The sequence below is a fragment of the Podarcis cretensis genome (assembly GCF_951804945.1).
Source record: "Podarcis cretensis genome assembly, chromosome: 13".
NCBI classification, from domain to species: Eukaryota; Metazoa; Chordata; class Lepidosauria; order Squamata; family Lacertidae; genus Podarcis; species Podarcis cretensis.
In genome coordinates this window covers 20204127-20221467 of record NC_137182.1, presented here as the reverse complement: position 1 = coordinate 20221467, position 17341 = coordinate 20204127, and the positions used below count along the sequence as shown (strand labels likewise).

Below are 17341 nucleotides of genomic sequence, written 5' to 3'. Positions count from 1 at the left end.
GCTTTGTTGGATATTGATGTTTCCTCCATGGGGTTGGAAAGTCACAGGGGGAAAAGGCACTACTACCTGTTGAGCTACTTGGAAGGCCAAACCTGTACTGGGGGATCATACAACCACGTTGTTCTGAAAAATACAAAGCTCCGGCTGGAGAGATCTGAAGGATACAGCGCCTAGAGCCTTAAAGCATGTAGCACTAAGGAGCTAGAATGAGGAAGCATAGCTGTAGAATGCTAAGACCCCACATAGGAACCTAATGGGCCAACAGAGGAGAAAACAACAGAACAATTTTGAAAAACATCTAGATCAGAGGGTCAATGATATCAAGTGACCATCTAAACCCCCAAGAGTGCCTGAAAAAGCTGACATCTTTCATTCTGGGATATTGGGGCAGACACCCAAGCTCAGCTCAATCTGGAGGAAAAGCAGGATGCCTGCAAATTTAATGTACACAGATGGCTATAGCAGGAGCTATGGAAGCTTTCCAAACAGCTTCATGGGGAGCACAACTTATTACTTTGAGAATGACTCGCTTAAAAAGCTTATCTCTACAGATCGCTTTCCATGGATTAATCTCTATTGTATATCCACCGTACCTGCTATTTCTACATGCAAACAGAAGCAGAAAGTTATGCATTCCTCCCATTGCCACGTATAAACTAGACAAGCAGAAGTGGGGGGACGATGACACATGGGTCACCACTGAATTTTACAAGTAAGTGAGCATTCCAAACTTATAATGCTCATTTTAAACACACCAGAGATCACAAAAAGGGTGTGTGCTCTTAATCTCATGAGCTCCAGCAAGCCCAGCATCTTTGGCAAGAGCTTGATTTTCCACTATGTTCAAGTACAAGGTTTCCCAAACTTGGATCGCCAGCTGGTGTTTTTTGGGGGGGACTACAATTCCCATCATCCCTGACCACTGATCTTGCTAGCTAGGGATGATGGGATTTGTAGTCCAACAACAGCTGGAGACCCAAGTTTGGGAAACCCTGCCCTACTACAATGGGGCTTGCATCTAAAGCTCATTTTACCTCCAAGCGGCGCTGCTTCTCTGGATCTTCCTCATTCATGATTCTCTCTTTCTCGGCCCGTTTCTTCTCCTCCCGGCGCGACTGAGCAGCCTCTTGTCTTTGCACATGAGTCAGTTTCAGAAAGTTCTCTTCTACACGTGCCCTATTCTTATCCGCTTTTTGTTTGCCCTTTGCCCCGAAGCAAGGGAGAGACACAAACAAGTCACAGTATGAGCAAACCATTAGTGCATCAGGCAGTGTTGCAATGAGCTCAGCACGGGAGATAAAAATCTCTCGATACTCGTATCTGACAAAGCTTAGTCCCGAACTGGTCAAAACTGGCTGGATTACAATATTACACCACACTATTCTGACACGTTTACACGAGCTGCCCTTGATGACTCTTTGAGAGTGTCGGCAGGTACAGTGCACAGTTGCTCTCCCCTTTCTAAAAAGAGTACCGTACAACAATTATCCAGCCCTGGAACTGGTTTTCTGTGTTCTTCCAAGCGCATGTCAATGTGCTGGTTTAACATTTACAGCTTGGCGTTACCTGAACCCTGAACATCTAAAGCTAGCCCGCAGGCCAAATCAGATCCAACGGGGCCTAATTTGGCTGTGAGGTTGTTTTCCACAACCAACACTCACCTGCCCCACACCTGCTATTATGTATAAGGTAAAGGTAAAGGGACCCCTGACCGTTAGGTCCAGTCGTGGCCGACTCTGGGGTTGCAGCGCTCATCTCGCTTTATTGGCCGAGGGAGCCGGCGTACAGCTTCCGGGTCATGTGGCCAGCATGACTAAGCCACTTCTGGCAAACCAGAGTAGCGCACGGAAACGCCGTTTACCTTCCTGCCGGAGCAGTACCTATTTATCTACTTGCACTTTGATGTGCTTTCGAACTGCTAGGTTGGCAGCAGCAGGGACCAGGCAGCGGGAGCTCACCCCGTCGCGGGGATTCGAACCGCCAACCTTCTGATCGGCAAGTCCGAGGCTCTGTGGTTTAACCCACACCGCCACCCGCGTCCCGCTATTATGTATATTTGGCTGCAAAAGAAAAATAAGTAACGTTTTAGCTGATCAGCACAAACTATCAGCTGATTGGCGCTGATAATAAGCCCTGCTGAAATTGGTAACACTATCAAGCTCCCAACTGGGAACTCTGTAGTACAGCTGATCCCTGACCAAAGCAGCGCCTGCTATGAGCACCAAACAGCTGATTGCCACTTACAACAAGCCATGCAGAGAAACACCATCTTTGCCTTCCTCGTTTGACCAGCAGCTGCTGCTGCAAATCCCACTTCCTTTGCCTGAAAGGCTTGAAATATAACTGTGTGGGCCAAGGAAAATGCTTGCCATAGTCGTTGCGGTCGCACCCACTGGTCAAAGTGGGCCACAATGTTTAGGGGAGGTCAGGATCCAGTCCACTGACTGAATCCATTCCCCTCTCCCCAATCTAAATGACCGCTATTTCCCTTCTCAACCATATCAGGTCCCATTGCAACTAATGCTAGTCAGCTGAGAGCACTCTCTCAGGTATGGATCTGTGAGAAAGAGCGACAGTTATGGAATTATCAAGGGTTTTGTAAACTGTACTTTTAACCAAGAGCCATACACATCAATTAGCACATGACTTACCTCTCTGTTCAGACGGAATTTTTTTGCTTTGTCAATGGAATAAATAACCATGTTCATCAGAGGCAGCAGAGCTTCCATATCTTTTGGGGAGGTGTTGCCTGATCCAGGCACTAGAAAAAGCAAAAGTAAACTTTCCTAAGCTTAAAGGCATTGAAGGAAAGGAAAAGGATTCAGAAACAACAGTTGGAACAGAAGTCTTTCTGCATTACTCCACTTTTGGGACAGAAGTTTTAATGGGCGCTTCATTAATTAGCTGATTTAATTAGTTTATTACGGAACAGTTTATCAGATTTGTATACAAGGAAAAAGGTACTTCTAAAGCAAAAAGCATATGGTTTTTAAATCAGGGGTGGATAATCTGTTACCCTCTAAACGGTCATGTCTTCCTTGACCTTTGGCTGATGGGAGTGTAATCCAACAATGCAGAGATTACAATCCCTGTTTTAAACACTGTCTCCTAAACAGAATTACTGCATCATTCCAAATCCAGGTAGGTAGCTGTGTTCATCTGACGCAGGCAAAATAAAAAAATAAAAAAATTGCCCATTATGCTCGATAATCTGAAGTAGTATCTGAAGAAGTGTGCATGCACAAGAAAGCTTATACCCAGAACAAACTTAGTTGGTCTCTAAGGTGCTACTGGACAATTTTTTAATCCCCCCCCCCGACTGCATCATTCCAACTCACCCATACTTTTAGAATTGTTGATTGTCATAACTTTTGCACACAGCTGATTTTCCTGCACAATTCATTGACAGAGCACAACTATAGATTTTTCCAGTATTTAGAAACGCTCCTGCCAAAAGATTTTCTAGGACCCCCCATTATCTTTCCTGCTTCACCTGCATTGGTATGCAAGAACAAAGCTGGAACTGTGATTCTGGGACACTGCCCTATTGTGACCTCCCTCTTATAACAACGGGGAGGGGGAAACTACTACTGAAAATAAATAAACTCTTACCCGCAAGACAATACAAGTTATATTTTTACTGTGAAATGTGCTCCCAATTGTAACGTTTTACATCCTCAAGAAAAGTAGTTTGAAAACCGGCATGGTTGCTTACCATTAAAAGTAAACAATAGCGTCTTTTTAGTTTCAGGCAGTTTCAAAGGCTGGCCTTCCCTAGCAGAGAACAACAACAAAAAAGCATTTGTGGAAGGATATTACAGAATGTAACAAACAAAGGAAACATGGCAGTAACTAAAATCACCATAAGCGAACACATGATGGGCTCCTGTTTGGGTGTGTTTACATGCATTCTTCATTATGGGCCAAGTCTGGAAGATTTTAAGCTATCGCAGCAATTTCCAGCAAAGAGATTTTTTGGGTGCTCTGGGAGTCGCTTTGTGGTGGAAAAAAAGCGACGAATAAATTAAACAACCACCACTTCCTTGCAGAGCGTTTGTGAATACATTTCCCACAATAAACCCCGCTGGAAATACTGGTGAGAAAAAAATCTGATTAGACAATAGTCTCCCTTGCCTCCGGGACGTGGGTGGCGCTGTGGGTTAAACCACAGAGCCTAGGGCTTGCTGATCAGAAGGTCGGTGGTTTCGAATCCCCGCGACGGGGTGAGCTCCCGTTGCTCGGTCCCTGCTCCTGCCAACCTAGCAGTTCAAAAGCACATCAAAGTGCAAGTAGATAAATAGGTACCGCTCCAGCGGGAAGGTAAACGGTGTTTCCGTGCGCTGCTCTGGTTCTCCAGAAGTGGCTTAGTCATGCCGGCCACATGACGCGGAAGCTGTACGCCGGCTCCCTCGGCCAATAAAGCGAGATGAGCGCCGCAACCCCAGAGTCGGCCACGACTGGACCTAATGGTCAGGGGTCCCTTTACCTTTACCTCCCTTGCCTCCACTGCAAAGTGTTAAGACACTCAAGAAAAAACATCCTACAAGGAGAAGCCCAATTGCATCCAGGTGTCCTTTACTAGCAGTGGAGAATCTGTCTTGGGAATCTGCTCCTTCCACAGAGGAGGCCGACCTATGACACATCCTTACCCTCTGACTTGCTGCAAAACAGACCACTTAGCAGACTGCTGTGGGAAGCATGATGGTCTAATGGGCAGTAACTGGGACACAACCTATAATTCCTTCTGTGCATCCTTCTTCAAGCAGCTGTGGATTAGCCAACAGCTGGATCAGGTATCCCCAAACTCGGCCCTCCAGATGAATGGGGACTACAACTCCCATCATCTATAGCTAACAGGACCGGTGGTCAGGTATGATGGGAGTTGTAGTCCCAAAACATCTGGAGAGCAGAGTTTGGGGATGCCTGAGCTGGATCATATAGCTGCTCTAAAGAAACAGTGCTTTCTTACTGACTGCGCTATTTTAAGCACTCCCACTTGGCATATTGTAGAACTGACCTCTGGTGCTGAAGAAAAGCCAAAGCCTACTGTAAACTAAATAAATTATGTGACCAGGCCAGTTTGGAATCCCCAACTCATGGCTATCATGGCCAGAGGAACAGCACTATATGGGCACCCTTCTCTGCTCTCTGGATAATAAAGGAGATTGCCTACAGCGGTGGTTGTTCTCTCTCCCACCCCCTTTACTAAGTTCAGTGCAACATTAATTTGAAGGCACGCTATCTATTGTGTCATACTTACTCTTGCATAAGTTTTGGACCGGAAAACTGGTCCGAAAAATGGACGGACTCAATCTTGTCAGCATAATGTGTGAGGTAATGGATCATCTAGAAGAAGAAGAAGAAGAAAGAAGATCTGGAATACAGTCGTAGCTTGGAAGTCGAACAGCTTAGTTCCCGAAAGTTTTGGCTCCCGAACATCACAAACCCGGAAGTGACTGTTTCGGTTTGTGAACTGTATTTGGAAGCTGAATGTCCGACGGGGCTTCCACGGCTTCCGATTGGCTGAAAGAGCTTCCTGCAGCCAATCAGAAGCTGTGCTTTGGCTTTCGAACGTTTTGGAAGTCGAATGGACTTCTGGAATGGATTCTGTTCTACTTCCAAGGTACGACTGTACTGTAAACGTAGGAAGCTGCCTTAGACCACTGGTTCCTCTGGCCCTGTATTGTCTGAAGTGACTGTCGGTGGTCATCCAGGGTTCAGGTAGAGGGCTCTCTCGCTGCCCTACCCAAAGATGCCGGGGGTTAAATCTGGGACCTTCTGCAGAAAAAACAGATGCTTTTACCACTGAGCTATGGCCCTCCCCTGCTTTGTCCTAAACGAAATGTTCCTAGAAAGCACACTGAGGAGTTCTTCACTGCTTATGAAATAGTACAGTGGTGCCTCGCAAGACGAAAAGAATCCGTTCCGTGATTCTCTTCGTCTAGCAGTTTTTTCGTCTTGCGAAGCAAGCCCATTGACGGCTTATCGGATTAGCGCTATTAGCGGCTTTTAGCGGCTTATCGGATCAGCTGATAAGCGGCTTGGCGGCTTAGAAAAAGGGGGGGGGAGGAAAAAAACCCCGCAGGAACTCACAAGACATTTTCGTCTTGCAAAGCAAGCCCATAGGGAAATTCGTTTTGCGAAGCGCCTCCAAAACAGAAAACCCTTTCGTCTAGTGGGTTTTCCGTCTTGTGAAGCGTTCGTCTTGCGGGGCACCACTGTATACACTATATGAAAAAACTACGTTTTCCCCTGTTGCATCCATAATGATGTCATCAGCACCACAAGATGAGCCATGCTGGGTCAGATCAATGGTCCAGCATTTTACTACCAAAAATGGCTCGTCAGATGTCTCTGGGCTGACAGTATCTAGAAAGCCAGGAAATCTTTTTAGGGTACTGATAAAAATCTCAAAAGATCCTAGCAAAGTACCTGGGTATAAAATCAACTTGAATAAATCAGAATAGTTTGGTTTTACCCTACTGAAAAGGAATGAAGATGAAATGGTAAACAAATACAATGTGCCCTGAAGATCTCTTCGGATCTGCCTAATCAAAATGGAGACCAGCTGACTGAATTCAAACACAGTCAGCTGCTGCAAGAAACAGAAAAACATCTAAAAGAAAGTGACAAATGAAAAAAAAAAAATCTGGGCTAGATAGATTTTCAATGATTAAAATGAAAATGTATTGCCCTGAATCCTATTTTTCTTCATGAATATGCCACTAAAGAGAAATAACACATGACTCACAAGATGACAGAAGGTCCAGCTAAATTTTCTTTGGTCAGAAAAGCCCAGAATGCCCAGAGTCAATGTAATACCATATCAGCTAACATCAGAAGGAGGGCTTTCTTTCCCTGTATAAACCGCTATTACCATGAGGCTATGCTGTTGTATTAGGAAGAATGGTTGCAGAATCCAGGAACAATAATAAAACAATGAGACATATTAGTTGTTGCTATGGCATTGTAACCCCAGAGAGCTATCGATCAGGAAAAACCCTGAGCCCTGCATTAAAATATCTTCACTATATAAAGGGGGGAAATAGTAAGGGAGAAGACATCTGGTGGCAGCCCTTAAGTCGGGGAATGCCCACCCCACAGCTTTTGGCAAATATTGAAAATGTTTTCATTTTGCACCCTATTCCTGAGACGGTCATTTGTTCTAACCTTTTTGTAAATACTGGGTTTCAAATTGTTGCAACTGGCCCCGTGACCTGCTGGTGAAAGGCGGGAAATCAGCTTAAAAATCTTTATCATCATCATCCTTTATTTTTATTATTATTATTATTATTACTATACCAGCTGCACTGGCTCCCGGTGGAGTACAAGATCAGGTTTAAGGTGCTGGTTTTAACCTTAAAAGCCCTATACGGCCTAGGATCCTCGTACCTACGGGACCGCCTCTCCTGGTATGCCCCACAGAGAAACCTACGGTCTGCAAATAATAACATCCTCAAGGTCCCAGGCCTCAGAGAGGTTAGGCTGGCCTTAACTAGAGCCAGGGCCGTCTCGGCTGCGGCTCCAATCTGGTGGAACGCTCTGTCACAAGAGACTAGGGCCCTGCGGGACCTGACATCTTTCCACAGGGCCTGCAAGACAGAGTTGTTCCACCAGGCCTTTGGTCAGGGCGCAGCTTGACTCCCTCCTCTGGCAACCTGCACAGAATTTTGCTTAATCGGTTGCCATTAATTTGATTTAATTTTTATAATGAAATATCTTTAGAATGTGTGATTATTTGATTGTTTGATTGTTTGCTTATTTGATTATTGTTAGCCGCCCTGAGCCCGGCTTCGGCTGGGGAGGGCGGGATATAAATAAAAATTATTATTATTATTATTATTATTATTATTATTATTATTATTATCCTGGTCTTGCGTGAACTTATGGTTGTATGTTATAACAAAGAATTGGAAAACAAGGAACTATTAGGGAATATGCAAATATGGGAGAAGTGTGGTCAAACTTGGAAAAAATAGTGGGAGATGGTACAATAATCTAAGATACTTTCCCATGACACCGGGGCAACCCTCAAATTATCAACAACAGCAAGGTATCGTTCTTACTGCAATTGGGAGCCCAGAGTGCTCACTGGAAGGACAGATCGTGAAGCTGAGGCTCCAATACTTTGGCCACCTCATGAGAAGAGAAGACTCCCTGGAAAAGACCCTGATGTTGGGAAAGATGGAGGGCACAAGGAGAAGGAGACGACAGAGGACGAGATGGTTGGACAGTGTTCTTGAAGCTACCAGCATGAGTTTGACCAAAATGTGGGAGGCAGTGGAAGAAAGGAGTGCCTGGCGTGCTCTGGTCCATGTGGTCACGAAGAGTCGGACACGACTAAACGACTAAACAACAACAACCCCACAAAGCTGAATGTTCCATTTTTCATAGCTGTCCAAGACAGAAGGATCCATTTTTGGGGTGGGGGTGGGGGTGGGGGTGGGGAATGAGTAAGGTGATTCCAAGGGGCAGTTTTGTAGATGGGGATCTCAGAAGACAAAGTTCAAGCATTTGAGTGCCCTGTTATAGCTCTCATGAGAGTTCACACCAACTACAGCCTGAAAGATTTTATCTTTTTTTAAAAAACACACACCAAAAAAACCCAAACCACATTACCTTGGTATCCATCATTCCTTCTGTGACCTCACCCATCTCAGACAGCATAGCCAATGACTCTGGCAGCCCATACTTCACTGCGGTCTTGGGTTTGTCACTGCAGAACTCACTCTGCCAAGAAGAAATTGCCACGTTATGACAAGCATGGTCTGGACTGTGTCTACCTCCCCTTAAGTAAACAGGTGTTTGTACAATTTACTTAAACCTTAGGAACTCGTTTAAGTTCCCAAAAGCTAGAACTGAAGCCCTGGTCAATTCATAGACTGCCGCGTGCCTCTGAAGACTCAATAGACCCCAAAGAAAAAGCATGCATATGCATACACAACAATTTTGTTTTTTATTACATTTGTGGGGTGTGTGTTTTTAATGACCTCCCTGAAGCCTCAGGGTACGTTAGGGCATTTTAATGGCATGTCTAGGTAAATTATAAAGACAAAAATGCTACAAATTAACAAACTTTATCTTTTTTTTATAACTGGCATAGAGGCTGAATTTTGAAATTCTATAGGCACTAAAGGGAATTTTTGAATTAGTTCTTATGAATGATAGACTAAGGTGAGCACGTATGCTCATCACTCAGGTGTATCACCTGCACTTTAATAATACAGTGAGTATAAAAAACTCATTTTCATCATAAAGGAAATTGGGTGTACCACCAATGCTTTTCCTCTAGCCTCTCTTCGCATGCTGAATTTCCTTCCCTTCCTGGCTTGAGGCAGAAAATAGAACCATGCTGTGGTTTTCGATTTTGATTTGCTGAGCAACCACAAACCACTGTCTGTTAGTTCAAATGGCACAAAAGAAACTACGGATTGTGACAAACCAGGGAGGGAATTGCAGAGAATGAAGGGACGACAAAACATGAGGCAGAGGGTCCTGCCAGACTTCCTTCACGTAGCACGAAACCGTTGCTTAGCAGTACATTTGTACCACCCCACTGTGCTGAATTATGTTCAGCAAATGCAACGACTGCACCCAAGTCAGGGCTCTTAGCAGCAGACTACATCAGGTGGTTTAAAGAAGCGTACCATTAAGGCAATTTAGGGCCAAATGCCATTTTTATGCATTTTCAAGTACATTGCATATATTCTGGTTTCCTCCCAATGTCCCGGAACATACCAGGTCCTGCATTTCCTTCTGAAGCCGCACCAAAGCTTTTCTTGTCCCAACAGCAAACACGTAGGTATCCATGTCATCGTCGTTCATGGTAACTTTTATTTGCTGAGCAACAGACAGAATGATTGTCACATCCAGGCTTGTATACAAAAAAAGGACATAAGTACAAGAAAGAGGAAAGCAGTGGCCAGGACTCCATGCCATTGCCAAAAGCATAAATAGATTCAGACTTTACAAAGGGCTATCAGCAAAGATCAGGGTCAGGTTGGATGGGAGCCCCAAGGTAATTACAAAGGTCCTCTAAAATATAATTACAAGAGGGCATAACGTAAATGACTACTTCTCCTTCATAACACAACACCAGGTGAGCAAATAATAGGTCCCCTCTAGCAGCAAGGTGTTACCACTGCTAGAACAACTTACTGCATACTTTTTCACCCTAAGCAGTGTCAACGGTTTTGTTCGCACCACATTAAACTGAACTGCAGTGTTTTTAACCCACCCAGTAAGTGAAGCATTGCGTCGCTTAATTCTACTGCAAAGGATATTCCCAGTAAAAGAAATCACAGTCCTACGTTCAAGCCCCTTATGATGGCAGGGAAATGGAAGGAATTGGCAGGACAACCTCTCATTGCATGCCTACACAGCTATTCCCGTTTTGGACAGTAATTCCTAACTTTGGGTTAGGAATGAATGACAGAGAGTATTATTAGCGGCTGGCATTGCTACACGGTTTCAGTTGCAGCATGCAGCAAGAGCAACTCTCGGTAGTTCTAGACAAAGAAGCACAGAATTCCGCAGCCAGAATAAATTACAAAATGTGTGTGTAATTATTTCTGCGTAACATACTCTGATTCTTATGGACATGGAGCCAGGCAAGTTCTTATGCAGAGCAATACAGCCCCATGCTCCCTATTCCAAAATTCTGCTGAGACTCCCTCGGGCTTCTGAGAATTTCAGCAAACACCACAGGTTAAGAAGTCTGCCCTCGCAGGCTCAAGTGCTAGAAACTTGGGGGAGTTGCTTTTATTAAGTAACAACATTCTCAGCAATACTGTGGCAGCATGGAATTCACTCATTTCTGTGTGTAACATGCACCTCAAATATAGTTTCATGAACTTAAAAAGCTCCCTTAGGCCACAGAACTAAACACTTACCACTTGGTCACAGGATGGCCTCATCATGCGAGCGAGAACATTCAGCAAGTCTTGTCTCTTGAGAAACTGAAAGACAGCATTTGGACCGTGGTGAAACCCTGCTCCAGACTTGCAGCATAGAATGGCATGTTCTTGCAAGGCCCATTAAAATCAACTTATGTGAGATGTACCATAGGACTCCCTGCCTCACAAATGTAAATACTGGCACGTCCTGCTAGTGCAAGGAAGATCTGCTGCAGCTCCCAATAATCATCTGAGCTTGGTATGTATTGCTTCTTTCATATTATTACATTTAAACCCTGCTCTTCTTCCACCACAGAATTCAAAATGGCCTGGCTTGGAGAAGTTAGCAATATCTTCTTCCACCTGGAAACTTAACGTGTGCCATGACTAGACCAAGGCATGATTATCTTCAGCAAAGCCGCTGCATTGTGCAATTTCAATACCAACCTTCTGGGATCATTTGTGTTCTCCACACATTTATTTTTATTTAAATGCATTTGCAACCCCAGGAGCAGCTAGCCCAGCAGGGTGGAGCATTGCTGCTGCTTAACTGGAGGAGGAAGAGGAGGAGGAAGAGGAGCAAGAGAGTGGTAAGATTTGAACTATGCAGGCATGTTGCAGAACCAACACTGCCCTCTCACTGGTGCACCTGTGCAGCCCCAACCTAGTCACTGTCGTACCGCTCCCAGCAAGCAGCACTATGGTCCTGCTGAGAAGCTGCTCCAGCAGGTCTAGCCCCGTCATGTGTCTAGTCCACCCTTTGCCATGTGGTCCTAGGGCAAGTTACATATAGCTTAACCTAACAAGTAAACCATGTAATGATTAAACATTTCAAGATTGTTAATTAAACCAAATAAACAGCAGTCAGTGACAGCAACACTGTAATGGAATATTCTGTCCTCATCCTCCATTTCCCTCTGTGCAAAAGAAGAAGAAGAATAGTTTGGATTTGATATCCCGCTTTATCACTACCTGAAGGAGTCTCAAAGCGGCTAACATTCTCCTTTCCCTTCCTCCCCCACAACAAACACTCTGTGAGGTGAGTGGGGCTGAGAGACTTCAAAGAAGTGTGACTAGCCCAAGGTTACCCAGCAGCTGCATGTGGAGGAGCAGGGAAGCGAACCCGGTTCACCAGATTACGAGTCCACCGCTGTTAACCACTACACCACGCTGGCTCTCAAAACGGTGTGCACTGACGCAAAATGTGTACAATGACGAGATCAGATGCACTTCAGAAGGGAGGACGTTGAGTCAGAATGCAAGCATTTGCCTGGGCCCTGTCATAGCAGGAGATCAGGCTGGGGAGGCATGTCTGCTGAGGCAGGAAGGCAGATGAACTGTGTTCCTCATGCAAGCAGCTAAGCAGAATGGAGCCTTGCCTTTCCACATCTCCTGTTTTCTACCAGGGTAAAAGGTGGGGCTGAGCTCTTGGTTCCCCAGTTTGCTTCAGAACTTTCTCTCTCTTTTGCTCAGCTGAAGTTCCTATCTGGAAACAAGTTTTCTGTTCCTGCTCTCTTCACACAGTTATTAAAAATTTCAGTGGTACCTCGGGTTACATACGCTTCAGGTTACAGACTCCGCTAACCCAGAAATAGTGCTTCAGGTTAAGAACTTTGCTTCAGGATGAGAACAGAAATTGTGCTCTAGTGGCGCGGTGGCAGCAGGAGGCGGCCCCATTAGCTAAAGTGGTGCTTCAGGTTAAGAACAGTTTCAGGTTAAGAATAGACCCCCAGAACGAATTAAGTACTTAACCCGAGGTACCACTGTAACAATAATACAGTGAACACCACTGCCATTTCATATGGATTGTTTGTGTGGGTGTGTTAATTCTATGTTGTCCCAAAGGCACTTTATATAATGAAATACTACCTGGGTAGTTGATTCCAAAAAGAGGTGCTGTTTGATTCACTGGCATTTACGCTATAGGGTCTTGCAATGTCTGCGTTCCCCCCCACCTGCCAACCTTCATCCTCCTGTGCTTTTTAACAGAGTGAAGTCATTTGGAGTCTGCTGCCTAAATACTCAACTTGCAGACATGTAATGCATACAACACTTTGAGATGCTTTCTCTCATACCTTGAGCTGTATAAGCATGCCCTCACAGCACACCCTCCCGGAGCACCACAGGTTATAAATATGTTCGTTCTCTTGGTTCAGCTTGCCCGTGCTTGTGGCTTCTTTATTTGTGCCGTCATCCCCTTAAAAGAAAGCATAAGCTGATCAACGAAAGTTTATTACTGTATACTTAAGACAACGCTGCAGTGTGCCATATGGAGGGCTGCTTCTGACAACTCAGAGGCTTTGCTCGGTATGAAATACTGCAGCCTGCCTTCCAATGGGGATGGGATAGCTGCAACATGCTGCACCAATACTCCAGCGACTGCTCTGCCTCCCTGTTGCCTTTCAGGCTCTGCAACATAAAGATGGGGATCTGAACAGCCTTAAATGACCTGCAACAGTATACCCAAGAGATCACCTCCACTCCTACTTCCCACCATAAAAATGGGATGTGATCAGATCTTACATATGCCATCTGTGTATCACATCAAGTCTGCTCAAGCATGCAAAAAGGTGTGCTTCAAAAAGCCTGAAACCTTGCTCCGTGCTCTACGCTGATATTCCACTTTTTCTCCTCCAGCAGCCTCCTGTGGCATCCCCTTTTGGAACGATCCCCAGCTCACTGAATTTGTGCGCTCTTGCAAACTTGTCTTCTGTAAGTACGTCTCTGATCTCTTTGTGAACTCTTCGCAATCTCTTAAGTTTTGCAATCTCTAAGCAGACTGTCACTTTTATCTCTTTCAGCAATGCACTCTTCCCAATTTTACCTTGCTCTTTTTCTTGCAATGGATTTCCTGGGAGTATTGTTCCCTCTTCACTCAGTGCTGGCCTCTCCCTAAGATTCTGCACTTTCCACGTTCAGTTTTTACCTCTTCAACCCAGACTTGATTCCCTTAGCATCAGCTTTCAGCCCTCTAATGCAAGATATGTCTCACTCCTCCGTTTGACATCTCAGCTCACACAACTGAAAACTGAAAAACTCGGGAGGAGGTTTGAAGAACTTGGCTGATTTTGCACACACTTTAAATTAATTCTCTCCTCCCCTTTATATGCTACCTTCTTGGGCCAAGCTACGCTTTGAACCACCCCAACTTTATGAATCCTCAGCACCTCTCCTGTAACTCTTGTCATGTGTTGGGGAAGGAGTAAGAAGCTACTAGGCAGGCTTTAGGATGCAACTTACCAACAAGGGCAAAGTTACTTTCAAGCAGCTCCCGGTGACTATTAAACCAGGCCTGAGCCAGGCGGTTGTTCTTATTCTTCCCAATGATGTAGTTCATGATGTAAGCAAGCAGCCCCGTCACCATTAAGATTTCCATGTAGTAACTCTCCCAGCTATTTTGGAGGTGGGCAGGGACCTGTGGTTGAATTTGGACATTGTTAACATTACTTCATTCTGGGAGGAAATCAGTTGCTCAACAACAACAACAAGATCTGGTTGTGAGTTACAAGACACCTTGTGTTTTTTTATTCTGTTAGGAACTACCAGTTACTAATTTCGAGACATAATATATCGAATCAAAACAATCCTGCGTTGGGCAGTGGCTTGGTGCTTTGCATGCCTCTCCCCATATGACCCAACCTGCACCCTGCGCTCATCATCTGAGACCCCATCTTTGTGTGCCCTTTTCCCTAAGAGGCCCACAGGGCAGCAACTTGAGAATGAGCCTTTTCTACAGTGACTTCCTGCTTGTGAAATGCTCTCCCCAAGGAAGCTTGCCTGGCACCTTCATTGCATATCTTTAGGCACAAGGCAAAAACACTTCTCTATGAGCAAACTTAGCTGACCAAACATTTTGTGGCTTTTTAAATTTGTGGGAGGGGAAGGGTTATTGGTTTGTTTTTGTTTTGCTCTGTATTATGTGTTCTCATTTTGTATGTTTATGTTGTGAACCACCCTGTGATCTTCGGATGAAAGGCGGTATACAAATTTAATTTAATTTAATAATAATACAGTGATACCTTGGTTGTCGAACTTAATCCGTTCCAGGAGTCTGTTCGACTCCCAAAACTATTCAAAAACCAAGGCGCAGCTTCTGATTGGCTTCAGGAGCTTCCTGCACTCAATCGGAAGCCACATCGGATGTTTGGCTTCCAAAAAATGTTCGCAAACCTGAACACTTTGCAGCATTCGGGAGCCGATTTGTTCGGGAGCCGTTCAACAACCAAGGTACTACTGCAATATTAATTAATTAATAATAAATACTTCAGTGATTACCGCGGCCCATTCAACCCTACAACTTAATGAAATTTTATTACCTTTTCTACAGCCTAAAACCTGGGCACTGCCAGTGTGCTACTGCAATGTCAGGCAATGTACAAAGTATCAGTTACTAGAAAAGAATGATAGGATACCGAGGAACTGCACAGCGTCTTTGAAAGAACAGAAGATCACTTTGGGGAGTCGACTAACTTCACGTGGGATGGGGCCTAGCAACAGAAAAATCTGTATGCTTTCTGTGGAAATGGGGGAGGGGAGTATAGTGGAAAACAGCAAATGCAAGAAAACTCAACACATGAACAATTACATCCAACTAAGTCATACTCAAGAGCAAACCCACTGAAATCAACCCACTTAAGCTAGCCAAGTCTGCTGATTTCAACAGGATCTACTTGTATTATTTGGTTGGAAACAACCCAATGAAGCTTAGTGATGTTGAATTAGGTTAGAGCCACTATGAGCTACTGTTAATTAGGGGCTACATGTAAAACTCTTAGTACATAGGCTTACATCAACAATTGTTATAGGATCTTTACTCTTGCCGGGAGATGCATCAGGTTTCTCCTCATAGCCTTCAAATTCTTCATCGTCGTAAGGCTCACTCTCTGTATCACCTTCCTACAATAAGCAAGCAAAAAAATACAGAAAAATGTCAGATGTTTCAACAAAGTAGACTTCTACTGTATCTATATTTACTGTTGGAACTGCCACTGGAAACAGCTTTAAACTGAAGGAGCCACCCTGAATTGTGACATTTAATCCTTATAGTTCAATCTTCCTTTGGAAAACTCAGCAGCTCACATAGAACTCCAAAATAGTATCCATTGGGCCCCTGAGCAAACCGAGATTTTGGATTAAATATAACAGCAGCATGTACCTTCATTCAATTCAGAGTAGCTCGGTATACGACATTAAACTTGCTTCTAGGAAACCCGGTAATTGTTTGCAATGGTTTTTCTGCTATGTTTGATAGCATCTGGGTGGCTGTGGAGTGTAGCACATCTATGGTTGCCTAGCTAGGAAAAAGAAGGCTGCATCTTTCATACCTGCTTCTGCAACGAAATTGAATGGGATGGCCAGCTACGTTTCTTCTTAGCGCAGGCACAACGCAAAGAGGTGGCAATGTTAATCCACGCTCGGAGGCTGTGCAAACAACAAAGGCACAATGTGCCCTACTGTAAACGTTAAAAAGAAGTTAATGCAAGAGCGCTCTCATGGCTTGAAAAGGTAGGTGCCATTGACACCAAGTCTCCAGGTGTCTGAATTTAATAGAATCCTATCTACAGATGCTCCTCAGGTTCAGGGGCTGGATGCGGCCCTCCATCTGGCCTTCAGGGCTCTCCCCAGGCCTCAGTCACGAGTGGCTCTGTTCCATGCACTCCACAAGTGCAGTTTTGCCTGGATGAAACATATCACCGATTGGTGATAAGGCTGCCTGTTGGCCCGGAAAAGGATGGAGAGATATGTCTGGGTGTATGTAGAAAACTTCGACTTTTGCAGGCCTGGAATGTAGCCTTCTGAAGAAAGCAAGAGAAGTCTCATCAACTGTGCCATCCACTGTGTCTAACTAGTCCATGGAAGGTTGCCTGTGATGGAATGTGGCCCTCAAGCTGAATTACCTTCCTCATCCCTGCCCTACTGCCTTTGCAATCCTAAAGATAATCCGTAGGTCTGTGGTAACTGGAAGACAGAGCTCAGTAACTCCCTTGAGACTGATTGCTTAATTGTGGCATGAGCTTTCGTAAGCAACAGCCTATTCCATCAGGTGGATGAAACGGGAGGTGGCAGACACAAACATGTGAGTTGAGGTACAGTGCAAGATCAATCAAGTTAGCAAGGATGCGACTTCAAAAGAATGAGGATGCCAAGAATACATCTGATTGCAATGATGGGTTACTTCAATACAGTCTACACGATTGTCCGACCTGGAAATGAATCCACGTGCAGAAAGATGGTGCAGATTTGAAGTATTTAGACTGCCAGCCTACATCTATTTACCTACCTGAACTGAGTGGGACTTACTTCCAAGTTTACGAGCACATGATTGCTTTCCAAGGCATGGCAAAGCTTGCTGCAAAGACCACATCCAGCCATGAGGGAATGCTTGCCAAACCTCATGCCACAAGCAATGCTGCATTTTGCTTCTCTACAGCAGGGGTGTTACCATT

General features: G+C 44.7%; 1 protein-coding gene across 1 annotated transcript in view; it reads right to left on the bottom strand.

Moving 5' to 3' along the window:
* The window catches only part of CCDC47 (coiled-coil domain containing 47), a 28134-nt gene that overhangs the window by 3559 nt on the left and 7234 nt on the right, over window positions 1-17341 (bottom strand). Inside the window, exons 3-12 of the mRNA XM_079949925.1 lie at window positions 15684-15791; window positions 14136-14310; window positions 12971-13092; window positions 10893-10958; window positions 9739-9840; window positions 8620-8730; window positions 5261-5346; window positions 3716-3774; window positions 2652-2761; window positions 1035-1202 (exon numbers count right to left, since the gene is read on the bottom strand). Coding sequence (XP_079806051.1) covers window positions 1035-1202; window positions 2652-2761; window positions 3716-3774; window positions 5261-5346; window positions 8620-8730; window positions 9739-9840; window positions 10893-10958; window positions 12971-13092; window positions 14136-14310; window positions 15684-15791 — 1107 coding nt within the window. The remainder of the gene's footprint in view (window positions 1-1034; window positions 1203-2651; window positions 2762-3715; window positions 3775-5260; window positions 5347-8619; window positions 8731-9738; window positions 9841-10892; window positions 10959-12970; window positions 13093-14135; window positions 14311-15683; window positions 15792-17341) is intronic.